General features: G+C 34.0%; 5 protein-coding genes across 7 annotated transcripts; 1 reads left to right on the top strand and 4 right to left on the bottom strand.

The window, feature by feature from the left end:
• Positions 1 to 1,163: 1,163 nt before the first annotated feature.
• Positions 1,164 to 2,150, bottom strand: LOC108808157 (uncharacterized). The gene has a single exon (XM_018580344.2). The coding sequence runs from the start codon at positions 2,148 to 2,150 to the stop codon at positions 1,164 to 1,166; it is 987 nt and encodes a 328-aa protein (XP_018435846.2).
• A 4,133-nt stretch (positions 2,151 to 6,283) lies between these two features.
• Positions 6,284 to 9,158, top strand: LOC108806211 (protein EMSY-LIKE 4). Its single transcript, XM_056988577.1, has 10 exons — positions 6,284 to 6,645; positions 7,092 to 7,306; positions 7,386 to 7,495; positions 7,579 to 7,822; positions 7,903 to 8,130; positions 8,210 to 8,278; positions 8,356 to 8,586; positions 8,660 to 8,728; positions 8,816 to 8,879; positions 8,968 to 9,158. Exons 1-10 carry the CDS (start codon positions 6,618 to 6,620, stop codon positions 8,985 to 8,987), a joined length of 1,278 nt encoding a protein of 425 aa, XP_056844557.1. The 5' UTR covers positions 6,284 to 6,617; the 3' UTR covers positions 8,988 to 9,158.
• A 110-nt stretch (positions 9,159 to 9,268) lies between these two features.
• Positions 9,269 to 13,429, bottom strand: LOC108806212 (uncharacterized). 2 transcript variants are annotated; one of them, XM_056988576.1, is made up of 3 exons: positions 12,828 to 13,429; positions 12,284 to 12,749; positions 9,269 to 10,291 (listed from the first exon to the last, which is right to left on the bottom strand). In XM_056988576.1, exons 1-3 carry the CDS (start codon positions 13,250 to 13,252, stop codon positions 9,413 to 9,415), a joined length of 1,770 nt encoding a protein of 589 aa, XP_056844556.1. In that variant the 5' UTR covers positions 13,253 to 13,429; the 3' UTR covers positions 9,269 to 9,412. The 2 variants fall into 2 exon arrangements, with proteins under 2 accessions (XP_056844556.1, XP_056844555.1); XM_056988575.1 differs by having other exon boundaries at positions 12,284 to 13,429.
• A 1,138-nt stretch (positions 13,430 to 14,567) lies between these two features.
• LOC108835758 (protein N-terminal asparagine amidohydrolase) lies at positions 14,568 to 16,611 on the bottom strand. Of its 2 annotated transcripts, XM_018608981.2 has the most exons (9): positions 16,440 to 16,610; positions 16,186 to 16,353; positions 16,014 to 16,078; positions 15,825 to 15,927; positions 15,711 to 15,749; positions 15,453 to 15,635; positions 15,157 to 15,335; positions 14,944 to 15,063; positions 14,568 to 14,853 (listed from the first exon to the last, which is right to left on the bottom strand). In XM_018608981.2, the coding sequence occupies exons 1-9, from the start codon at positions 16,506 to 16,508 to the stop codon at positions 14,748 to 14,750; spliced, it is 1,032 nt and encodes a 343-aa protein (XP_018464483.1). In that variant the 5' UTR covers positions 16,509 to 16,610; the 3' UTR covers positions 14,568 to 14,747. The 2 variants fall into 2 exon arrangements, with proteins under 2 accessions (XP_018464483.1, XP_056845108.1); XM_056989128.1 differs by lacking the exon at positions 15,711 to 15,749 and having other exon boundaries at positions 16,440 to 16,611.
• Positions 16,612 to 16,973: 362 nt separating this feature from the next.
• LOC108805696 (uncharacterized) lies at positions 16,974 to 18,732 on the bottom strand. Its single transcript, XM_018577631.2, has 2 exons — positions 18,574 to 18,732; positions 16,974 to 18,438 (listed from the first exon to the last, which is right to left on the bottom strand). Exon 2 carries the CDS (start codon positions 18,432 to 18,434, stop codon positions 17,127 to 17,129), a length of 1,308 nt encoding a protein of 435 aa, XP_018433133.1. The 5' UTR covers positions 18,435 to 18,438; positions 18,574 to 18,732; the 3' UTR covers positions 16,974 to 17,126.
• Between the last annotated feature and the right edge of the window lie 4,480 nt (positions 18,733 to 23,212).

Here is a 23,212-nt window from a genome sequence, read left to right as displayed (position 1 = left end):
TCAGCCAAACCGTTTTGTGTATGAACATGAGCAACAGGATGTTCAACATCAATTCCAGTTACCAAACAATAGTCATTGAATGCTTGCGAAGTGAATTCACCAGCGTTGTCTAGTCTAACTCTCTTTATTGGATAATCAGGAAACTGAGCTCTTAGTTTGATTATCTGAGATAAAAATCTCGCAAATGCCACATTTCGAGAGGACAGTAGACAAACGTGTGACCATCTACTCGACGCGTCGATCATTACCATAAAATAATAGAATGGTCCACAAGGTGGATGTATAGGTCCACAAATATCGCCTTGAATTCGTTCAAGGAATTTTGGTAACTCTTTATCTATTTTAGTTGGCGATGGTCTTGTAATTAACTTTCCAAGAGAACACGCCGTACATGTCATTTTATTCCCCTGATATACTTCTTGGGGTTTCAGTGAATGACCATGTGAGTTCTCAATGATTTTTCGCATCATTGTGGTGCCTGGGTGACCAAGACGATCATGTCATAGTGTAAAATCGTTAGAGTTTTCTTTAATCACAAAATGTGATTCAATGGCACTTATAGATGTATGATGCAGACCAGAAGGAAGTTTTGGTAGTTTTTCCAATACTTTTTGTTTTCCCGATTTCTCATGAGTAATATACATATACTTCTTTCCAACCTCAGTTGCAGACTGAGTATCAAATCCTTGAAGATATATGTCTTTAAAACTCAACAAATTCCTTTTAGAATTTGGAGAAAAGAGTGCATCCTTTATCGAGAATATCGTCCCATTAGGTAATGCGAAATGGGCTTTACCAATCCCCTCAATCAAATCTGCAGGACCTGATATTGTGTTAACAGTGATATTTGTCGGTTTTAGTTCAGAAAAGTATTTTCTGTGTTTCAGAATAGTGTGCGTTGTTCCACTATCTGGTATACAAATATCTCTAGCATTGACCTTGGTTGATGTTCCATTTGCAATGTCCATTTCTGAGACAACAAAAGAATTAACATAAATAAGATAATATTATTCATAAAATATTACACATTATTGGTAAACATTAAACACACAACAATTATGCATAAGTAGGTGAAAAACACACAATAATTATACATTAATCTTCCACAGGAAATAATTATTTATGGTATAATTGTGGAATTTCAAGAGTCACATGATGGGCATTTAAGCGTCCGTGATAGCGGTCTCCTCGAAATCATTCACAAAGTCAGACGCATCGAGGTGCGTTGTACCCTCAGAATGTTCCGCAAAGTTTACCTCCTTTTCTTTCCCTTTGACGGACTTCTTGTACAGATCACAAAGGTGTGCAGGGGTACGACATATACGAGACCAATGTCCCTTAGTACCGCATCTGAAACAAGCATCTTCTCGCTTCTGGGAGGTACTTCCTTGTTGTTCTTTTCCCTTAGGGGATTGTTCAGAGCGGACCCACTGGAATGACTTCCTATCCTGTGGATTGTACTTTCGTCCACGTCCACGGTAGTTTTGACGACCACGTCCGCGACCGCGAAAAGCCTTATTTTCCTTTGTTGGTTTCTTCGCATCTAATGCGTTTGCTTCGGGAAACGCTTTGGAACCAGTTGGACGAGTCATGTGATTCTTGATAAGAAGCTCGTTGTTCTTTTCTGCTATGAGAAGTGCCACAATCAAATCCGAAAATTTGGTATATCCCCGCAACCTATATTGTTGTTGCAGGGTGATGTGGCTCTTGTGGAATGTGGTGTATGTCTTTTCAAGCATTTGAGACTCGGTGATTGTATCACCACAGTATCTCAATTTAGCCACAATTCCTAACACAGCAGAATTGTAATTCATCACTTTGTCGAAATCTTGGAACCTCAGACTCTGCCATTCATCTCGAGCAAGTGGAAGTGTTATGTCTTTCTGATGATCAAAACGATCTTTCAGAGACTTCCATAGCTCTTTAGGATCTCTCATATTGGCATAGTCATAAATAATACTTTCATCAAGGTGTCTTCTAAGGAAGATCACCGATTTCGCTTTGTCTTGAGGTGTTGAAGTATTATCCTCTTTAATGGTCTCAGATAAACCAAGAGATTCAAGATGAAGTTCGACATTTGTAACCCATGAAATGTAGTTGGTGCCCGTGATGTCTAGAGCGGGAAATTGAATTTTCTCCATGTTTGCCATTGATTTTCTAAGACACAAAATAATAAATTTTATTAGAATTTCATTAATTTTATATGGAACCGATTACATTGATAGTACATGCAATTATTAGTAAAAATAATGCTAACAAACATAATCCGATGTTAATGCCAAAATATTCATGAGTGGATCCTTCAACTAAAATAAAATACATAGACGAAAAAATAAAAATCGCACATAAAACTAAAAACAATCGAATCATCATTTTTTTTTTTTTTTAATGAAAATAAGAGGAGAGCGATTTGAAAATATTTAAGAGAAGATGAAATGTTTTGGATGGGAGAATGAAGTGAAAATGAGTTGTATTTATAGATGAAAAATACTATTCATTAGCCGTTAACTAGCCGTTTAAAAAGTAATTTTTTTTTTTTTTATATTATTATTATAATTTTAAATTTACATACGACCGTTGGAAGTAAAAGCATAAATTAAAAACTAAACAGAGATCAATAGCGAGCAATTATAGAATTTATCAGTTTAAATATAAATATAGGTGAATATATATATTTTAACAACTAAATATATTTAGTTATATATGGTGATAAAATTATCTAACAGGTTTAAAGTGAAAATATTAATGTGATCAGATTTATAAAATAATAAATTATGATAACAGAGTCATATATTGTAAAATAACAAATTAAACATTTAGGCGGTATACCGGCCATTATGGTGCCATAAGCAACCATTACAAAATTAACAATAAGAGACGGGGCGGCAGGACCGCACTCCGGTAATCAGAAACATAATAAATAAATGGAGGCCCCACTCCGAACATAATAATCAGAAAAGAAAATTTTAGTAGTAGAGTGATCGTGCTGATAACGTGTTATAACTATATTATATATTGTTTCATCTTTATAAGTGTTATCGTATGAAAGTTTTACCTAAATAATAAATGTTACAAATATATGGAAAAGAAAAGTAAACATAAAGAAGAAGAACTATACCAAAGAAAAGAGAGAATTTTATTACTATCGTTCGAAAGGGGCACCTTACAAATGAACTCAAACGTTCAATATATAGAGAAGATATGAGACATATTTTACTGTGAAACATTAATAGAAATGGGATCCACTTTGAAGACAATACGTAAAGTATTGACTTTTGCAACAGTATCAACATTTCTTTCATTTTCGTAAATTAATATCATAAATTCTCTTAGCTTAACAAAAGAAACCTATTTAGTTATCTTCTGCTCCAGACATGTAAGAATAATATTCTCTTGAGTCGATCTTTGGTAATCGTAAACACATAGTTAGATACGCATATCGACCAGAAACTAAACTTCGTTTTGTACAATTTACAGAAAAGTAAACTTCCTTAACTGAGTAAAATCACAACTGTTTGATGATTAAAATACCGAAAACTTGCCAAAAGTTACTATGAGTATTTTGCATTTCTTCCGGTTAAACATTTCTGAATCTTCAATTTTTCTAAGCGCATATCCAAATTGCTACAACATCAAAGAGACATGCCTAATCTAAATTGTATGCAAGTCCATTCTTTTGTCTATATATGAAAAAAATAGAAATCAAAGGAAGTTGATAACGATTTGATATCCAATAAAATTCCGTAAAAATTCATCGGTTTGGTAATCAAATTTATAGCTCTGACGAGCGATATAGAATCTGAACAAAGCCAGATTTTGGTGATGTCAATGTGTTGAATGTGGAGGAGAGTTTCTCTAATCGCTAACCCTTAAAAGCAAATGTCACCGAATTTTGGATTTAACAACATAGGAAATGGAGAATCGAAGATCCAGGCAAGCCAGGCCGTCAATGACTTTTTTTTCAGATTGCATCGGTGGTGCATGTACCAGTGTCCAACAGAATCGACTAAGTTTTTGTTGGTAATTGAGAGGTCTCTGTCTCTGTGTTGAAATTATACTCCATTTATTTTTAAAAGTAATTTTTATAAGTTTTTTGTTTTACAAACATAGATTTTCTAGATTTTATACTTTTTAAAAATATTTAAACTGATTAAATCTTATTGGTTAATAGTTATTAGGATGATTATATCGAATTCAGAATACTTTTCTAACGAAGACAATACTTTAAAAATAACTAGACCTTGACCCGCCCGCCTGGACGGGTATTTATTTTCTGTTTTTAGTTTTTTTATATTAAATGATGAAGTTTTAATATTTATACATAAATTCAGTTTGAAAATTAATTTTTGCAGTTCTAATAAAAATTAAAATTAAAAGCTTAATAAAATATTATGATATAAAATATAATTTTTTAATTAAAATAATATAGAGGTGGATCATATTCCAATTCCAAAATCTTAGCATCTCAAATAAAATAAATTTATAAATACATAAAATATATAAACATATTTTGGAACTATAATTTATATCAAAATAATTTTGTTAAAGAAAAATAATTTAGCGATGTTGTTGTTTATTTCTAGAGCTTATTCCGTGACCGTATAAATATTTGCTTTCATTTTAAAATTTTTATTTGTACTAATGGTATAATATATATTATAAACCAATATCTATAACTAATTAGACTCATGTTATGAACCCACTATACTAATAATATATGAATAAATTATTTTATATATTATTTATATGTTATATAAATTGATTATAATGTGTGATATTTTATTTTATTATTTATACTAATAAATATTAAAAAAATATTTAATATGTTAAAAAGAAGTATATTGGAAAATTTATTTTCGTAAACATGTGATTAAAAAAACCTATTATTTTAAATTAATAAATACATTAAATGCATAAATAAATTATTTAAATAGGAAAAAGACAAGCATAGTTAAATACAAGTTCAATAAAGACAATTATAATTAAAGAAAGTGCATTTATAAATCAGAAAAACAACTATAATTAAGGAAAATTAATTTATTACTTCACTGGCATTCTAATGTAAATAACTTCAAAAACTTAGGGGCATTTTCAAAATGTACTTCTATTTTAATAATATAGATATCTATAACTAATTAGACTCATGTTATGAACCCACTATACTAATAATATATGAATAAATTATTTTATATATTATTTATATGTTATATAAATTGATTATAATGTGTGATATTTTATTTTATTATTTATACTAATAAATATTAAAAAAATATTTAATATGTTAAAAAGAAGTATATTGGAAAATTTATTTTCGTAAACATGTGATTAAGAAAACCTATTATTTTAAATTAACAAATACATTAAATGCATAAATAAATTATTTAAATAGGAAAAAGACAAGCATAGTTAAATACAAGTTCAATAAAGACAATTATAATTAAAGAAAGTGCATTTATAAATCAGAAAAACAACTATAATTAAGGAAAATTAATTTATTACTTCAGTGGCATTCTAATGTAAATAACTTCAAAAACTTAGGGGCATTTTCAAAATGTACTTCTATTTTAATAATATAGATATCTATAACTAATTAGACTCATGTTATGAACCCACTATACTAATAATATATGAATAAATTATTTTATATATTATTTATATGTTATATAAATTGATTATAATGTGTGATATTTTATTTTATTATTTATACTAATAAATATTAAAAAAATATTTAATATGTTAAAAAGAAGTATATTGGAAAATTTATTTTCGTAAACATGTGATTAAGAAAACCTATTATTTTAAATTAATAAATACATTAAATGCATAAATAAATTATTTAAATAGGAAAAAGACAAGCATAGTTAAATACAAGTTCAATAAAGACAATTATAATTAAAGAAAATGTATTTATAAATCAGAAAAAACAACTATAATTAAGGAAAATTAATTATTACTTCAGTGGCATGCTAATGTAAATAACTTCAAAAACTTAGGGGCATTTTCAAAGTGTACTTCTATTTTAATAATATAGATAGTACTTTTTTGTGGGAGGATTATATCGAATCCAGGGGCTCGTTCACAGGGTTGGTTGATTGATGCTCTTGTCAAGATCGATTTCTTTTTGTCTGCGGTAATGACCCATGCAAATGATTGGGCCTTCACTTCACACTATTATTGTACTAATAAATGCTCTTATTATGATCTTTCTCATAAACCTACTTATGGGCTCGTTTTAAACCTTACACACAGATCAGCGATCAAAACGACTGTGTTTAGATATATTTTGATGATTATTATCTATTTTCCGTCTCCTCACTCTCCTTCTCTGTTCTTATTATGAAAAGTTAAATTAAACAAAAAAAAAAGGCTTACGGCAAATCTGTGATCGAAGCTGAATCACTCCTAGCTGAGCTCGGATTTGTCGCCAAAGGAAGTTCCCGACGAAGGAACCGAATCAGAATTTTCTCAACAAACTCCAAAAATCGAGTCTTGTTCTAGTCAAATTGAAATCAACTCTCTGAATAGTGCGTTTTCTCTGGACACTTCTTCCTCTTCTTCACCTTTGCTTCCCGCAAGTTTCGTCTCTGAATCATTTGGGGGGATCAAAACCTTTCGTGATGGACTACGAATCGTTTGATAGCAGCGGTTAGTTCCCTTAACACTGTATTCGATTTTAGATTAAAAAATTAAAAAAAAAACACATTCCTTGTTCTTCTCCTCCTCTCTGTCTTTCTTCTGAAACTAGGGTTTACGAAAGCTTTGGACTTTCTCTGTTTCAATTATGTTATTCATTCTAAGCTTTGGTGGGTTTTGTGTTTATTAAGGAAGGAAGGTCTTGTGGTGATTGTTAAGGAATGTTTCAAATCGATTGACTTTGATCTTAAGCTGAGAATTAGGGTTTGCAAAAGTTTTGGACTTTCTCCGTTCTAGTATTGTTGTACATTGTAAGCTTTGTTGGGTTTGTGTTAACTGGTCGTAAGCTTTGGTGGGTCGGTGTTAGTTCTCGTTTTAAGGATGAAATTTTTATCCTTTTTGTTGCTAAGCAGGCTACCACCAACAAGTTTGGTTTTTTTTGATGGTGCTGTCTGCAGGAACAGATGATGATCTGCCTCCATCGCATAGGGTTGCACGAGGAGGAGGCCGTGTGACTGGCAATGGAAGACCTTCGAGTCTTCCTCCATCTTACCCCCCTAAGATGTATGATGAAGTTGCTGCTGATATGGAAGCTCAGATTCACCAGATTGAGAAGGAAGCCTACATCTCTATCCTAAGAGCCTTTAAAGCCCAAGCAGATGCTATCACTTGGGTATGTTCAAATGAATCTCCCTCTACTTCTTCTTATGTTATTAGTTTATGGCTAATCTCTTTTTTCATATCTTGCTCAGGAAAAGGAAAGTCTTATAACTGAACTGCGCAAAGAGTTGAGGGTATCGAATGAGGAACATAGAGAGCTTCTTGGTCGTGTAAACGCAGATGATACAATACGAAGGATAAGGCGAGAAGCTAAATAAACTTGAGCATTTATAGTTTCTTTCTTTTTCTATCAATAACATATAAGTAATAGTTTTCCTTTATTAGGGAGTGGAGACAATCTGGAGGAATGCAACCAACTATACGCAATGCTGCTCAAGTGGTTCACGATACCTTGCCAACACCTTCCATTTCAGCTTCTACTAAGAAGCACAAACCAAACCAGCCAGTTCCTTCTCAACCATTCGCTTCACCTCCTTTCCACCCTCAAGCTGATCCCACTGACCAATTTGCTTCATGGAAGGCTAAACGAGGATCTGTTCCCAATGCCAAGGGCAAAAAGCATAAACCAGTGAGTAAAACCTGGTATCTTTTTTGATGTTTCTTTATTAGAAACGATTTCTTCTAATGATTTGTTTCTCCTTTTTTCAGGGTTTCCCTGGTGGTTCGTCTTCTGCAAAACCTATCTCATACCATCCTTCAGATCAACAACCTCCACGAGGACAAGGCATGAACAGATTACCATCTGGTCCCATCAGTTCAAGTGAACCCACAAACGGAACCGAACCTGAGTCCTTTGTAGGAAGAAAAGTTAGAACAAGGTGGCCAGAAGACAATACATTTTACGAGGCTGTCATCACCAAGTACAATCCCGTTGAGGTGAGTAGCTTCTTAAATTGGCATTAAGTATTATAAAACTAAAAAGTTTCCTTAAACATGATTATATCTTTAATTTTAGGGTCGCCATGCTTTGGTTTATGACATTGGAACACCTAGCGAGACATGGGAATGGGTCAATCTCTCAGAGGTATTTACTTTCTGATCATTATAGAGGAAACAACTTTGTCTTATTTGGTAACTAAGAGCTCTAATATTTTTGTACAGATATCTCCTGGGGATATTGAGTGGATAGGAGAGGGTCCTGCGGTTGGTAATCAGTATGGTTATAACGGACAAGGTCTTAATAGAACCACAGGACCGAACAGTGTTCCTCAACGAGGAAGCGGTGTGGTAAAGACCACGGTTAAAAAAGATTTCAGAACATCGCAGAATGGAACTGGGAAAAGGAAACATATGGATATACGAATCCGTCAGACCAATGTCCTAATCAGAGAGGTTAGTATTAATTACTTGTCAAGTCAAGTGATGTATGGGTTTATTTTCTCAAACGATGGTGTTTTTGTAATAGGTGGAGAGAGTTCTTGGCTCACACAATCCAGATCCTCAAGAAGTTGAAAGGGCTAAGAGAATGTTGGAGGTTTAAGATCCCTTTCTTCCTTAATTTTACGTTTATATACATAACAAAAGCCTCAAAATGATTTTGATTATATTGACTTTGATACAGGAGCAAGAACAAGCGCTTGTGGGTGCAATCGCAAAGCTTGGAGATATATCCGATGGAGAAAACGGCAAGTGTTTAGTTTGATATATCCAAGCTTGTAGTCTCAAAATAAAATTGCCTTGGCTGAAACTCTTCTTGTCTGGTCTTTTGTACAGAAGGTGGCTTTCGTCGCTAAACTTGTGTGTTTTGATAGAATCAAGCAGTTTTGCCATGGTTTCCATTAAAGAAGAGAGCATTTGTTGAGATCATCAAAGGTCAGAGTCTCAACTTCTTTGATGTGTTACCCTTTTTGGTTGTATCTGACTGTAATTTTTGCTGACAGTTAGAGATTAGATCTTTACCTTAATGTTGGTTTTGTTGGATATATGTTGCAATGGAACGGTTTCAGTATCTTAGAACACGAATCAGACAATAAAGATTCGTGTTCCTTTATCAGACTCAAATGGTGGAAGTGAGTAAAATATAAACCAAAAAAGGAATTAATCTTTTACTCATGTCAATAAACCAAAGTACACTTAACCTAATCCATAACTAAGATTTGAGAAAGAAACAACTCAAAACATATTCTATGGATATACAATAATATCATACGCTACCTCCTCATCTTCTGCTTCTTTTCTTTGGCTGTTTATTGTCCTTTCCTGTGCTTCCGCTTTCCCTACCTCGTTTCCCTGACGCGGTTGCGGTTGCCTCCACTGTTTTCTTCTGCGGTGGTCTCCCGGGAGCTCTTTTCGCCGGAGTAGTAGTATTCTCCACCTCAGCCTTCTTTCTACCTTTACCCACGTTGTTGCTTCTAAGCTCTCTCGGTTTCGGTTTACTCTCTTTCTTGCTCTTGTTCTGATCTTTATCTTCCTTTTGCGGAGAGCTCTTCTTTATCCTCTTCAAGAAGTCAGCCACACTCTTCTTCTTATCCGATGAAGCCACAACCTTCTTCTCAGTTTTGGCCTCCGTCTGTTTCTCCTTGTTCTTCCCTTTACCCGTCTTTGTATTGTTAGCTGTTCTTTTCGAGCCTCTTCCACCACCAGTCTCAACGTCCTCAATCTCCTCTGATACTGCCTCCTCTTTCGTCTCCTCTTTCTGGCTAAAGCTTGACGAAGATGGAGAAGAAGCCTTAGCCTTAGCGGACGCAAATCTTCTCCTCTTACAAACGACAAGTGGAGCTGAAGACTTCTGTTCTGATGTTTCAGCAGCATCTGCTTTGATACTACTAGTCATAATAGCTCCAGATGCTTTTAACAACCGGGGACTCGATTTCCCGCTCTCTTTCCTCATTTCTTCGGAAACAATGGCTCTCAGTTCACGAGCAGCCATTGATTCAGAAGAAGATGAAGGGAAGAAGGTGATAGCGTTTGTGAAGAGAAGCTGAAGATCTCTGTAAAAAGTGAGGCTTGAAGAATCATTAGATCCTTGCTTCAGCTTCCTCTGTATTGTCTCAATGTCCAAATGTTGCTTAACCAAGCTCTTGTACTCTTCAGTCTCCTGCGTGGATAGGGAAAAAGAAAACCCATTAACTAAAATTAAATGGGCCTTAAAAGAAACAAAGCCATACTATAAAAAGATACTGCCACGTGTCATAGATTGTGTGAGCAGAAAGACAACGATGACACCACGAAATAAGGTAGGGGTAGGGGTAGTTAATTCATTCTTTCTTTCCCTCTATAAAATATACTAGATTTTGACCCGCGCTTCGAAAGCGCGGATATTATTTTTCACTTTTATGAAATATATTATTTGTTTGTAATTATTGAATTTATTTATTTTAATAAAATTTTCTTTATAATAAATTTGACACATAGAGTGTCTCTCGTAAACTAAGTATTTCTCTAGTTTTGTTTTATTCGCTCTTCAATCAACATTTTTATTTGGCTTGTTGTTAAAATAAATGATTATAGACTTTGATCTCTGCACCTCCGCGGATGTATATTTTGAAAAATATGATGATATTTGTTTTTCATATAATTATTAGGGTTTGGCAAAATGAATCTGAGGAAAAGAACTGATACCAATCCGTAAATATAGTACCAAACCTGAACATAAATTGATTAAATATTCGAATTATTCAAAATTTTGTTAGTTAGAGAACCGAATCGGATCCGAACCGAAGTATTCATGTACCTGAATTTATCTAAAAATAGATTTATATACTTATATATTAATTATTTTTATATTTAACGTATATAAAACATCAAAATGATACTTTTAAATTGGTTTAAAATACTTGAAAATATATAAAGATAGTCAAAAACAAATATCTGAAATAGTTAAAGTATACTCAAATCACCAAAAATACTTAAAATAGTTATTGATTTCGTATCCAAAATTTTAAATCGAACCAATTGATATGTTAAGCTTAGGTATTCTGACATATGTTATTTAAATTTATAGGTAATATATTACTTTATTTATAGATTTTGAGAAATTTAAAATATATAGTGATTTAAAACTTTAAAAATAATTTAAATAGGTTATCCAAACGCAAACCAAACCCGCAAAGATCCGAATCAAACTCAAACAAAAATTTAGAAACATCCTAATAGGACTGAAATCTTTGACCTTCGAAAACCCGAAACGCAAACCGATCATAACCAAACCCGTATGGATATCTGAAAACCCATCCTTAGTCATTATTATATATCATATAATTTCATCATATAATTAATCGTATTGTATATGTACCATCATATAAGTAATCATATAATTAATAGTATTTAATATGTATCATCATATAAATAATTACATATATTATATTTTAAAAACTTAATATGAAATATAAAAACTATAATTTGAGTTGGTATTTCAAATTGGACTTTGTATTATATTTTCTTATATATATTGACAACATTCTTTTATAATGGACTTAATAACTTAAGCCCATTATTTTTCTGTTTAATGATACTATCTTTGTTTCCAAACAAAATCAATTTTTTTTAAAAAAGACTACAATCCATGTTTCCAAACACACCAAATTTTTTTAATATTCTTATCCAAGTATCCAAACACACCGAAATTGTACTTCAGCTTTAATAAGATAGATACGTTCCCATAAACCGTCGATTAAAATTCAAAAACGGACGTTAAAATAATAATTCGAAAATGAAGAGATTTACTGTAGACTAAGGAATATAATACTAGATTTCTAAAATTCAAATTTACAGCTTTTTGGTATGGATTGATATAGAAAAACATTAAATTATAAATGTTATAACTTTTTGACTCAATTTGCATTTTTACAAACCAAATCGTGGTAAAGAGATTATAACCTTAGAAAAGATCCTGAACTATCCGAATCAATTCAGTATTGCATTTTTCATCAGTACATATCTTCGAATGAAAATCACCAAGTTCTACGGCTAAAAGTTAAAATACAAAAACATATCTTGTTCCAGCGAAAACCAATAAATTTTGTAATTATATCAAACTAATGAAAAATTAAATTAAGAATATATTGAAGAAAATAAGATAATTGCATACCTGGCTTCGAACTCGGCGTTCGAACAAAGACCCACGCGGATGGGACCGAATCAAATCAAGAAGACGTATCAACGGCTGTGATTTACTCGCCGCCGATCTGATCTCTCCGTCGCCGTCTTTCCGTCGTTTCCTTTTCCACTTCCTTCCCGACGTCCCTGACTCTCCCAACTCCCCGGACTGACTCGCTTCCGATCCTTCCTCCGCCGTGTTAACCGGATCGGGATCTAGATCATCACCACGAGTCCGACTCGGCTCGTCTCCTCCGCCGACGGTTTTCTCTCCGGCGCCTGTCGAGTTCGACTCGTTCATCGACCTGTTTTCCCGGTCAGACTCCTCCGCCGTCGAAACCGCCTTCTCACCGCCGTCGTTCTCCGATCTCTCTCCCTTCCTCTCTTCCTCCTCCAGATCTAGTTTCTCGCTGCCGTCTCTCTCCTCCTCTAGTCTCTTAACCTTCAGCTGAAGCGATCTGAGGAACCGGAATACAAAAAAAAACTCAGATCCATCGTTAAGATTCGAAAAGAGACGGAGAATAGAGATTCCGTACAGTATCGAAACATCGTACTCTTGAACCTCACGACGGAGCTCCGCCACGCGGAGGCTACGTAGCTCCTCAAGCCACGGTATATCGTTCCCTCCCTCCTCCTCCTCCGCCGCCGTGGGTTCCTTAAACCGACGGTTGAGATCTCGATACTTGAGCCTACAACTATCAGGGGAGATAAAAACGGGGGATGACGTGGAGGTCCGGGTTCGAACCTCCGAAGCGACGGAGTCCCAGTCACAGAACCCGTGTCGCTTAACGGCGCATGCCAATAACAGCTCCTCCCACGTGCCCCATGCTTGGCTCTCGTGCTTTGGTTTAGTGTTGTTGTTGTTATCATCTTGGTCACGAATATTGTGATCATCATTACTGCATATATAGTCGTTGTCGTCGTTCATGCTATACGATGCTTCTGCTTCTTCCTTCGTCATGCTTCCATGATATTCGCTTTTGGAGACTCTTCTCTCCCGTTAACAAATACGCTCGCAGTTTTAGGGATTTTTATTCTTTTTCTTATTATTATTATTTTATATATACTTTGTATTGTTGCTTTCTTGTCTTCCTCGCTCTCGCTTATTGTTTCGTGCTTTTTCTTCTCTCATCTCATTATAAATACTCTCTGTGTTCGTTTCAGTTTGGTATTATAATATATGGTTTTTATTGTGGATGGACATGTGTGGTAACTAGGCCATTCAATTTTTCTTCAATTCAATGGGAAATATTGTTTGAAATTTTGTTCCTAATTTGGTTTAAATATAAAAAAAAATATTCCGGATAAATTAAATTATTAAATTAAAAATGTAATTTGAAAAGTGGATTAAGCAACCCTAGTTTTAACCGCAGCTTTTTATCCTTTGACCCTTTCCCTTTATCCACCACCATTAGGGCAAACGATCTGTATTAAAATTGAAAATTCTATAATTTTGAAACCCATATAAACGAGCCCGGCCCGATTAGAAGGTGTGAAAGCAATTTATAAGACTGTCCGTCCCTCTTTGGTTACTATAAATGGAATCGTCTTCCGATCGTGTTGTTTTTTTGGTGAAAGTTTGGTTGGACTACGTTTTTACGTACATCTGGAGGTCAGTTGTCCCCTATGGAATCATTGTACATAAAACTAATCGTACCTCCATTCACTTTGTTTTTTTTTTTCTTTTAATTCAAGAATTTCTGGGTAGAATTCTATAATATTTTGGGACCAGAGAAAAGTTCCGGTTGTTAAATCCTCTCTTCCATAGCTATTGAGAACTACGTACTATTTTGGAATCACTTTTTATTTTGCCTTGTTTATCTTTCTTTTTTCGAAATAAAACATTACTTTTATGTTTGCTTTTATCCCATTCACTTGGATAATTTACATATTTACTGCCTTTTGTATTTAGATTTTCTACCAGTTTAGTTACTTTCTAATTGAATTATGCTTCTATTGCAAACTAAATATATTATTTCTATATTTTGTGGCAGTACATTCTTTTTATCTACTATAATTTTATACTTAGTTTAGTTATACTGTATTTTTGTTTCCCAAAAGCTTCTACAACATTATTAAAAATATGTTTTTATTATTTCTAAAAATTATGTATATGAATAGTATCTGCTGACAAAAAAAAGAATAGTATCTGCTGACAAAAAGAGTAGTATTATTCATTTTTAACACTATTTTATATTTATTTTAGATATTTAATTAACATATAATTATGAAATGTATAGATATTTAAATATTCGGGTCGGATGGAAAGGGTCCGATCTGCAATTGGAATAAATTAATCCATGGGCCTCGCCGGATTGAGCCCATCTTTTAAGACGATCGTTAGGTCCGAATCTTACAAAGCTGAAACTTTTTTCTTACACTCTTGTCTTCCAAGAATCAAACCACACGAGTTTTTAAAACATTTATTATTTACAAGAAGTGTGTGAGAGAGGAAGTCAGTATATTTTCCAGCTTCCATTTGCAGTCCTTTCAAACACGCGTGGTTGTCTCTTTGGGAAAGTTTTGCTCCATTCTGGATATTTTAGTAAATACTTCCAAATCCTGCAAACAGACGAATACGAATCATCTATGTGTAATGTGTGTGTGAATCTATCATGTTCTATAGATAATGATCAAATTACTACTACTAACCTTCTTTCATTATCTACGAAGTCTGGACCTTCAGCAGAAGGTGAGGTGGAACAGTTAACAAGAATCAATTCATCAGGAAGCTGATTAAGTTCCCAAACGTATTCAACCAGCCGCATTGTCCTGTAGTGTACAAGACCACAACACATATCTACGTAACTCTAATGGAGTGAAAATGAGGTAGAGAAGTTTTGTTTTGTTTTGTTTTGTTTTTACCAGCAGCATGGTGCGATGATGAATCTATCAGTTTTTGCGTCATATGTGTCAAGTAACTTCCCCCTCCAGCTAGGATCTTCGAATGATGCCGACACTCTGACTCTACGAACAAGGTCATCAGGACATCTAGAAGATCTGTTGAAACTGGCTGGGTGAATTGCACCGGTGGAGGTATTCACCTGATTGATAAGGTTACAAAGAAACAAAAGGTTAAGTCAATTAAAGACATTATATCTATCCACTATAAAACCAAGACAACCAAAAAAGGATAAACGGTAGAGAAGAGTTAGACTAACCAGGCATCCATTAAAAATGGGGCACGTGTTCCCTTGAGCATCCAGCTTGGTGTTGTGCCCAAGAACAAATAGGGTTTGAATGTGAAAGTTTTCTCTTCTCTTGTGCAAAGTTTCTACTAATTTGCAACACAAAGGAAATGAGTAACCCTCTGGTTTAGCATAGTCACCACCACCACCACCATTCTGCAAAAATAAACAGTCAAATACATTCAACAGCAAAGTGCTAACTAGACTAAGAGATATAAAAACAAAACACACTTTTATGTCCACGTCTTCATAACCACCAACCATATGCACCTGCATACATATCCCCAGTGACATATTTCAAAAATGACTTTGATAAACATAAAAGCTCAAAGAGAGGATAAATACATCTAAATCCGAGGCATCACTGTCATCTTCCAAAACCAATGACAACATCTGGCTTATCCCCAAGTCCACAACTTTTGGTGAATCCATGTGTGCAATAGAAGTCCTGCAGTTTCAGTTTCAGATTCATCAGACTAAAGGTGATTGATTGAACATTCTTACAGATCATATAGATATAGGATCAGTCCTTACACTCCAGATCTTCTGTTGCGGATAACAAGACCTACGCAAGTTGTTGCCTCATCCATGCCAACGAACTTTCTCATCAATTAAAACATAAATAATTAGAGAAATAAGAAAGAATACACTAGTGTGGATTTAAAAGAAAAAAACATAACTTTCAAATGTCAGAAAACATACATACATCAACAAGCGCTGGGTTCACGACAGCGTATTCTCTTTGGAATATGTAAACATATCTGTCTTCTTCCGTTGAGCTCTCTGTAACTCTCTGTTCCTCTAGATTCTTGAACGATTCAGAAGCTGAGATTATGACAGGATGTGTCATTACATTAACAAGCAAGCTGCTTCCCTGTTCCATGTTTGGTCAACCATAAAAGTCAAATAATCATCACTCAAGAAGTAATCTAAGATTGGTGAGATGACGAAGAGCACTACCTGAGATGAAGAAGAGAAAGAAGAGGAGCTGTTCTCCTCAGGAAAGAGCACTCCGTCGACGTAGATCATGATCGCCGGAGAAAGAGAGAGAGAGAGAAACAGAGCTTCAACGGCGGCGATGAGAAAAATAGATCGCCGATGACTTTAATGCGTTGACAAATGACAAGTAACGTTTTAATAAGGAGGTAAAGGTTGTCCAACAAACATAAGGAACTAAAGTAGAACACTGCGCGACGTTTGTAGTTTCAACTGTATAACATCATGACGTTTTTTAATAGGAGAACTTCGGATTTTATGCAAATTGCGAATCTAGTCAGAATGTTGTGAATTATGACAAATATTACCCCATAACTTTAACAAATATACTAATCTAGACTCTTCGGATTTTTTCGAGAATTGCGAATCTAGATAGAATGTTGTGTTTCTCACAATATACCCCATAACTTTAACAAACATTAAAATTAAGTAATTAGATTATAGACTTTTCAAAGTTGATTTTTGTTCAATTTCAATCTTGAATTTGAAACCAAACACTCCACGAAATGTGATTAGATTATTTTACTAAAAAGAAGAGAATAAAAAAAACTCTGACATCAAAAGTTTTCAGAGAATCACAAGTCCAAAAGAATGTACATACATTCAGACAAACAAGAGAGGTTTGTAAATGATGATTCAAGATTTTTAGCTTTAGCTTAGCCTCCTTCTAGACCTGGTCTGAGGTCCTGCATTGTTTACATCTTCTGTTCTCCTCCTAGACGATGATGAAGCCGAAGTAGTAACCACTTCACTAGGATTCACAGAGAAGCCAAACCCGGGAACAGCAAAATCTCTAGGCGAAGAAGAAGACGACGAACCTGCTGCACTAATTTGGTTTCTACGAATAGAAGCACGTACTGCAGGAGAAGGAGAAGGACTAATCTCGGCAATACGTGAAGACCTACGACGGTTAGTCCTCAGACTAGGTGTATCAACAAAACTATCAACATCAAATGCAGCAGCAACAGCATCATCAGATGGTGGCATCTCCGAGCTATCCACCACAAGACCAGGGAAAGAAGACGATAACCTCAAACGATTCTGCACCACACCACGATTGCTCCCTCCTCCTCCGGTGGTTACTATGTTGGTTAAACCGAACTCATGCCCTTCAGCTAAAGCTTGTAGCCCTCCGATAGAATCAATAGTCCTTCTAATATGCTCAAGCGTCTCAGGCCCCGGGACAAAAGGGTTCCCCCGGTTTATAATCTTCTGACGAATGCTCTCAACTCTTTTAGCATTAGGCCTTGGAGGCAGCCTGATACCACACTCCTCACGCTTGGCTTTACTATCACCACCACCGTCATCTCCATCTCCGTTACCGTATATAGGAATCACCTCGGTGTCGGTAACTTCTCCGTCGCAGACGGGACACTCTTTGATGTTGAGGTAAATGAAAGGCAGCTGGTAGAAGCATCCCCAGCAGAACAAGTGACCGCAGCAAGTCAAGATAGGATCTTCTGCTCTCTCCAGACATATGTTGCAGTCAAAGTAACCGCCCGGGACAGAGCTTGTTCTCTCCATGTTCAGCGCCTTTGCTATCAGATACGTCTTGCTGTCGTCGTCGCCGCTCTCGACCAGTCTCTCTCTGGAACGCTCGTGTATGACGCCTGCCGTTGAGTCTCTAAGAGGAGGAGGAACCAAGGAGGCAGGTGGTGCTGGTGTTGTTGTTGTGACAGTTGCTCGTTCCCTGATCCTTGAAACTATCGATTCGAGCTGTCTCAAGCGCTCTTCGATCCGCTCGTGAGCAGATTCGAGCTCGTTTAACCACGGTGAAATCTCTGTGATTAAACCGGGTGGAGAATCTGAACCGGGAGATGGTTCTTGGTTCAGATCAAGATCCATTATCTCTCCTCCTTGAGCAGCGCTAGTCGATGACGACATGAAGAGATAATATAAAAAGATCGATCCTTTATTTTTGGCACAGATCAAACAGTTTCCGTAATCAAGTAAACGCATGCATCTGTAACAGAATCGAAAGAATCAAACTTTGAGCTATAAAAATCAAATGATATGAGAGTTCACGATACAGATCACTGTGCGAGCGATCGAGGAAAACAGAGGATTGTATGAAGTTTGATTGGAGAAAAGATGAGACCTTTGTGAGAGAGAGATGGAGAGATCAAATCATGCGGAGGGATGACGTTTGAGCGGTGGACATGATCGGTGTGGTGGTGGCGAGAGAAACCGATGAATAAATAGATGAGAGGAAGAAGTAGGTCTGGACAGCATTTTAAACCGAGACCAATTTGTCTTAAGGACATAATTGTCTTAACCTACTGGAGATTTTATCTTAACTTCTTTTAAGGTTTGCGGTTAGTCAGAAATCTTAGATTTATTATTAGTCCGGAAATATTTTTTTGTCAACTATTAAGTCGGGAAATATAATAATAATGGTTTTGCGACATTACTGTATTTGAATGTTTATAAAAATGAATTTAATGTCATTGCCTGACAAGAAAACGCGCATTGTAGCGTATTAGCAGATTTTGATCCTCATTTTAAAAATGCAGAATTATTTATTTTTAAATATTTAATTTTATAACATAAAATTTAATATAATATGTTTTATAACATTATTTAATAGTTATTTGCAAAACAAAATATTTAATAATTGTTTTATATGTTGGGAAAATTTTACAACTACACTTTGTTTGGTACCACTTTTCAAGTTTACCACTACTCTAAGGACATTTTCATAAATACACATCTCATTAATGGGTAAATTACAATAGTATCCTTATGTTATCATTTCTCTATTATCGGTTTCTTATGTCTCGACCTGATTCATCTTCTCCTCCTCTCCGCCTAGTTCCAACATCTTTTACATACTACCGACGAAATTGACGACTCCGACGACGAAATCAATAAATCCGGCGACGAAATCGACGAATCCGGCGACAAAACCTTAGCTTCTTCTCTGTAATCTATTACTGTATGTTTGATAGGCTCGCTGTGAACAAGAAGCCTGCAAAGGCAAGCAAAGCGGCTGCTAAGGATCCAAACAACCGAAGAGGCCTTCCAGTGCCTTCTTCGTCTTCATGTAACCAATCATCCTCTTCCTTTTGAGGAAAGAAGCCCAAGTTGAGCCAAAAAACTCGTAATCACCTTCCCACGAGATCGTCATCTCGTCCTTCGGCTGAGAGATCAAGCAAAGCTATTACAGTGTGTTCCCTCGATTGACAAAGCTTCTCCTGCAGTAGTTGTACTATTCAGACAAAGCTCTCCAAACGGTGACATCGTTTCTCCAAACGGCAACATCTCGGCAAAGCTCAAGACTTTATCTCGGGAACGAAGGCTGTCTCCTCACAAGCTCGTCATCTCATCACGAGCTCGCCATCTCGTCAAAGCTGAAGATTTGATCTTGCCGACCAAAATCTCAGGACAAGACTGACTTTGCCGACAAGAAGACTCTGCCTTTTATACTCTGATCTTGTCTGGTAATTAAACTCGCCGGCTCAAGCTCCATCAGTACCACGGATCCCGAGTATAACATCACAAATAAAGCTCTGATCTTGTCTTGTTATTGAACTCGCTGGCTTCAAGCTTCTCGTCAAGAATAAAGTGGCTTGGCCTTATCAACTCGCCTGCACCAAGCTTCCCTTCCCGACACGAGTTCACCACAACCAGATGTCGACACGAAATAGAGAAGCATGTCCGATGCTAGCCAAGCTCCACAACCGGCAAACCAAAGTCTTGAGCTGTCTTTGATGGAGCTTGAAAGATCAGCTTTTGACCTTTGTGGAGAACAAGTCTTGAGCTTCACATTGTCCATCTCTGGTCTAGGTGGATGGTGATGGTTCGAGACACAAACACCAGTGGATGAGATTTGAACCTGTTTGCTTTTATAAATTGATCATGCTTTTGCCAAAAAAAAGGGTATGCTTGAAGTGAAATGTCCGTATGGAGAGGTGTATCTCCATTGGTCAACGAATCATCATCCTTCTTTTTTTTTCTTCTTAAGTTTGTATAGTAAGTAAATGAGTTGTGTAATTCTTATGGGGCACCTTTATATAGCTTTGGCTTTGCAAGTCTTGCGTCAACTCTTGTCTGACTTTCAGTTGATTTTTCAGGTCGTTTTTGATCAGTGAGTTGTCCCACACTGTTTCCTGCTTGGCTCAAAAGTCTAACCCATCGGCTCATTCCTTTTTCTTAATAAAAAAGATATTAAACATTACTGATTACAGCTCCCCTTTATTTATAAGAGTCCATAAATCAATTCATAGGGATTTATAAATTAATTTATAAGAGTTTATAAATCAATTTATAAGAGTTTATAAATCAATTTATAAAAGCTTATAAATCAATTTGTAAGATTTTATATAATCATTTTAAGAGTTTTGTAAGAGTTTATAAAACAAAATTAGAAGGGTGTACAAAACTATTCAATTGCTTAAGAAAATTTAAAAACAACATGGATATATGTGTAGTAATAAGAGTTTATAAATCATTTTAAAAGATTTATAACATTTTTTACAACGGAAATTTATAAGAGTTTATAAGAATTTTATAAACCTTTTTATAAATCATTTAAGAATTAACTTAATCGTTTATAAGGATTAATAAAATCATTTATATGGATTAAAAAGCATATTAAAACATTACTGATCATAACTCCCCTTTATTTATAAGAGTTCATAAATCAATTCATATGAGTTTATACAAAAATTTATAAGGGTTTATAAATCAATTTATAAGAGTTTATAATTCAGTTTGTAATAATTTATATAATCATTTTAAGAGTTTTATAAGAGTTTACAAAAACAATTTATAAGAGTTTATAAAAATAGTCTATAAGGATATATATAACAAACTTGAACTTGGTATTCTACAAGGCTTTTATAAGGATTATAAATAAAAGTTTATAAAACCAATCATATGGATATATGAAATATTTTTGTATATAAATCATTTATATGAGTTTATAAAACCATTTATTAATTTTATAAGAGCTTATAAAACTTTGTATCAACCATCTATAAAGTTTAAAAACACATAAATATTTATATGACTATTTATAAAGGTTTGTAAAACTATTTAGAAGGGTTTATAAACAATTTACCAGAACTTATAAGCGATTTATAAAGAAATTTATAAGTGTTTATAAACTAATTTAGAAGGTTTATAAATCTATTTATAAAAATTTATAAAACACCAAATTAACCAACTTTCCACCATTTTTATGTTTATTAAAGAACATCATTATTTTACAGTTTCTTTTATAAGGCCTTTTATAAGGCCTTATAAAAGAAATCAGTTAGAAAGTCTTTAAATTATTTACAAGAGTCTATAACCATTTAGAAAGACTTATAAAACAATTTATAAGGCTTGTAAGATAATTTATAAGGTTTATTAAGGTATGTAAATAATTTATACGGGTTTATAACATTTATAAAATTCATAAAAGGTTTTATAAAGTTTAGAAACCATTTATATTTAAAATTATTTATAAGGGCTTATAAAATCATTTATAAGGATTTGTAGAATTTCAAAAGGTAATTGTTTATGAAGTACATTTTATAGAGGCTAATAAATCATTTATAAGGGTTTGTGAATTTTTTTTCTAAAACACATAAACTTGTTTATAAGGGTTGATAAAACAAGCATGCACATTATTCACAAAGAAAAAAATTGTTTTGGACTACAGTTTCAGCAACCAGAGAGAATTCACAGGGACATTAGTAACTCCAACGGAAGTGACATGTTATTCAAGTTTTGCAGATTCAGCCAACATCTACTTTAGAAATTAAAAATTTTGTTTAAACGTTTTTAGTATTATGATTTCTGATGACATACATCATACACAAGGGGTATATATAAATACTCAAAAAATTCCTTGTTTCTATGAAAACAGCATAACCGAACATCTTTATTTCACTACTAAAAAGGAGGACTCTTTTCAGATCAGATCAAACATGTTCATGGCTTTACTTCCCATTAAAGTAAACTGTTTCGTGAATAATGACAGAACTTTGTAATAATTTATATAATCATTTTAAGAGTTTTGTAAGAGTTTATAAAAAAAATTATAAGAGTTTATTAAAACAGTCTATAAGGATATGTATAACAAACTTGAACTTATTATTCTACAAGGCTTTTATAAGGATTATAAATAAAGGTTTATAAAACCAATCATATGGATATATGAATTATTTTTGTATATAAATCATTTATATGAGTTTATAAAACCATTTATTAATTTTATAAGAGCTTATAAAACTTTGTATCAACCATCTATAAAGTTTAAAAAACACATATAAATATTTATATAACTATTTAAAGGTTTGTAAAACTATTTAGAAGGGTTTATAAACAATTTACCAGAACTTATAAGCGATTTATAAAAATATTTATAAGTTTTTATAAATTAATTTAGAAGGTTTATAAATCTATTTATAAGAGTTTATATAACACCAAATTAACCAACTTTCCACCATTTCTTTGTTTATTAAAAAACATCATTCTTTTACAATTTCTTTTATAAGGCCTTATAAAAAGTATAATTGAGTATTGAGATGATTTAGCATTGAGAGATATTTGGGGGTTCTGAATTTTGATCCGTGTGCGTCCATCATCGTTGCGTCGGTTTATAAGGTTTATAAAATTTATACACCATTTTTATAAATAATTTATAAGGGTTTATAAATAGTTTATAAATCAGTTCATAGCACTTTTGAAACTAAAATCAGTTTATAAATAATAATAATTCAACATAAAACCCCGAAATTACCTTATAA

Source organism: Raphanus sativus, chromosome 6, assembly GCF_000801105.2.
Source record: "Raphanus sativus cultivar WK10039 chromosome 6, ASM80110v3, whole genome shotgun sequence".
Lineage (NCBI taxonomy): Eukaryota > Viridiplantae > Streptophyta > Magnoliopsida > Brassicales > Brassicaceae > Raphanus > Raphanus sativus.
This window is presented reverse-complemented; position numbering and strand designations above follow the sequence as displayed.

Excerpts from the sequence above, each read along its gene's own strand:
- LOC108806212 (XM_056988575.1), bottom strand. The coding sequence starts at position 13,252 with ATGACGAAGGAAGAAGCAGAAGCATCGTATAGCATGAACGACGACAAC. Across the intron at positions 10,292-12,283 it reads AACGCCGAGTTCGAAGCCAG|GAGACTGAAGAGTACAAGAG; the intron begins GTATGCAATTAT and ends CTATCCACGCAG.
- LOC108835758 (XM_018608981.2), bottom strand. The coding sequence starts at position 16,508 with ATGATCTACGTCGACGGAGTGCTCTTTCCTGAGGAGAACAGCTCCTCT. Across the intron at positions 15,750-15,824 it reads GTGATGCCTCGGATTTAGAT|GTGCATATGGTTGGTGGTTA; the intron begins GTATTTATCCTC and ends ATATGTATGCAG. Across the intron at positions 15,336-15,452 it reads CCATTTTTAATGGATGCCTG|GTGAATACCTCCACCGGTGC; the intron begins GTTAGTCTAACT and ends CTTATCAATCAG.
- LOC108806211 (XM_056988577.1), top strand. The coding sequence starts at position 6,618 with ATGGACTACGAATCGTTTGATAGCAGCG. Across the intron at positions 7,496-7,578 it reads GATACAATACGAAGGATAAG|GGAGTGGAGACAATCTGGAG; the intron begins GCGAGAAGCTAA and ends TTCCTTTATTAG. Across the intron at positions 8,587-8,659 it reads CCAATGTCCTAATCAGAGAG|GTGGAGAGAGTTCTTGGCTC; the intron begins GTTAGTATTAAT and ends TTTTTGTAATAG.
- LOC108808157 (XM_018580344.2), bottom strand. The coding sequence starts at position 2,150 with ATGGCAAACATGGAGAAAATTCAATTTCCCGCTCTAGACATCACGGGC.
- LOC108805696 (XM_018577631.2), bottom strand. The coding sequence starts at position 18,434 with ATGCGTTTACTTGATTACGGAAACTGTTTGATCTGTGCCAAAAATAAA.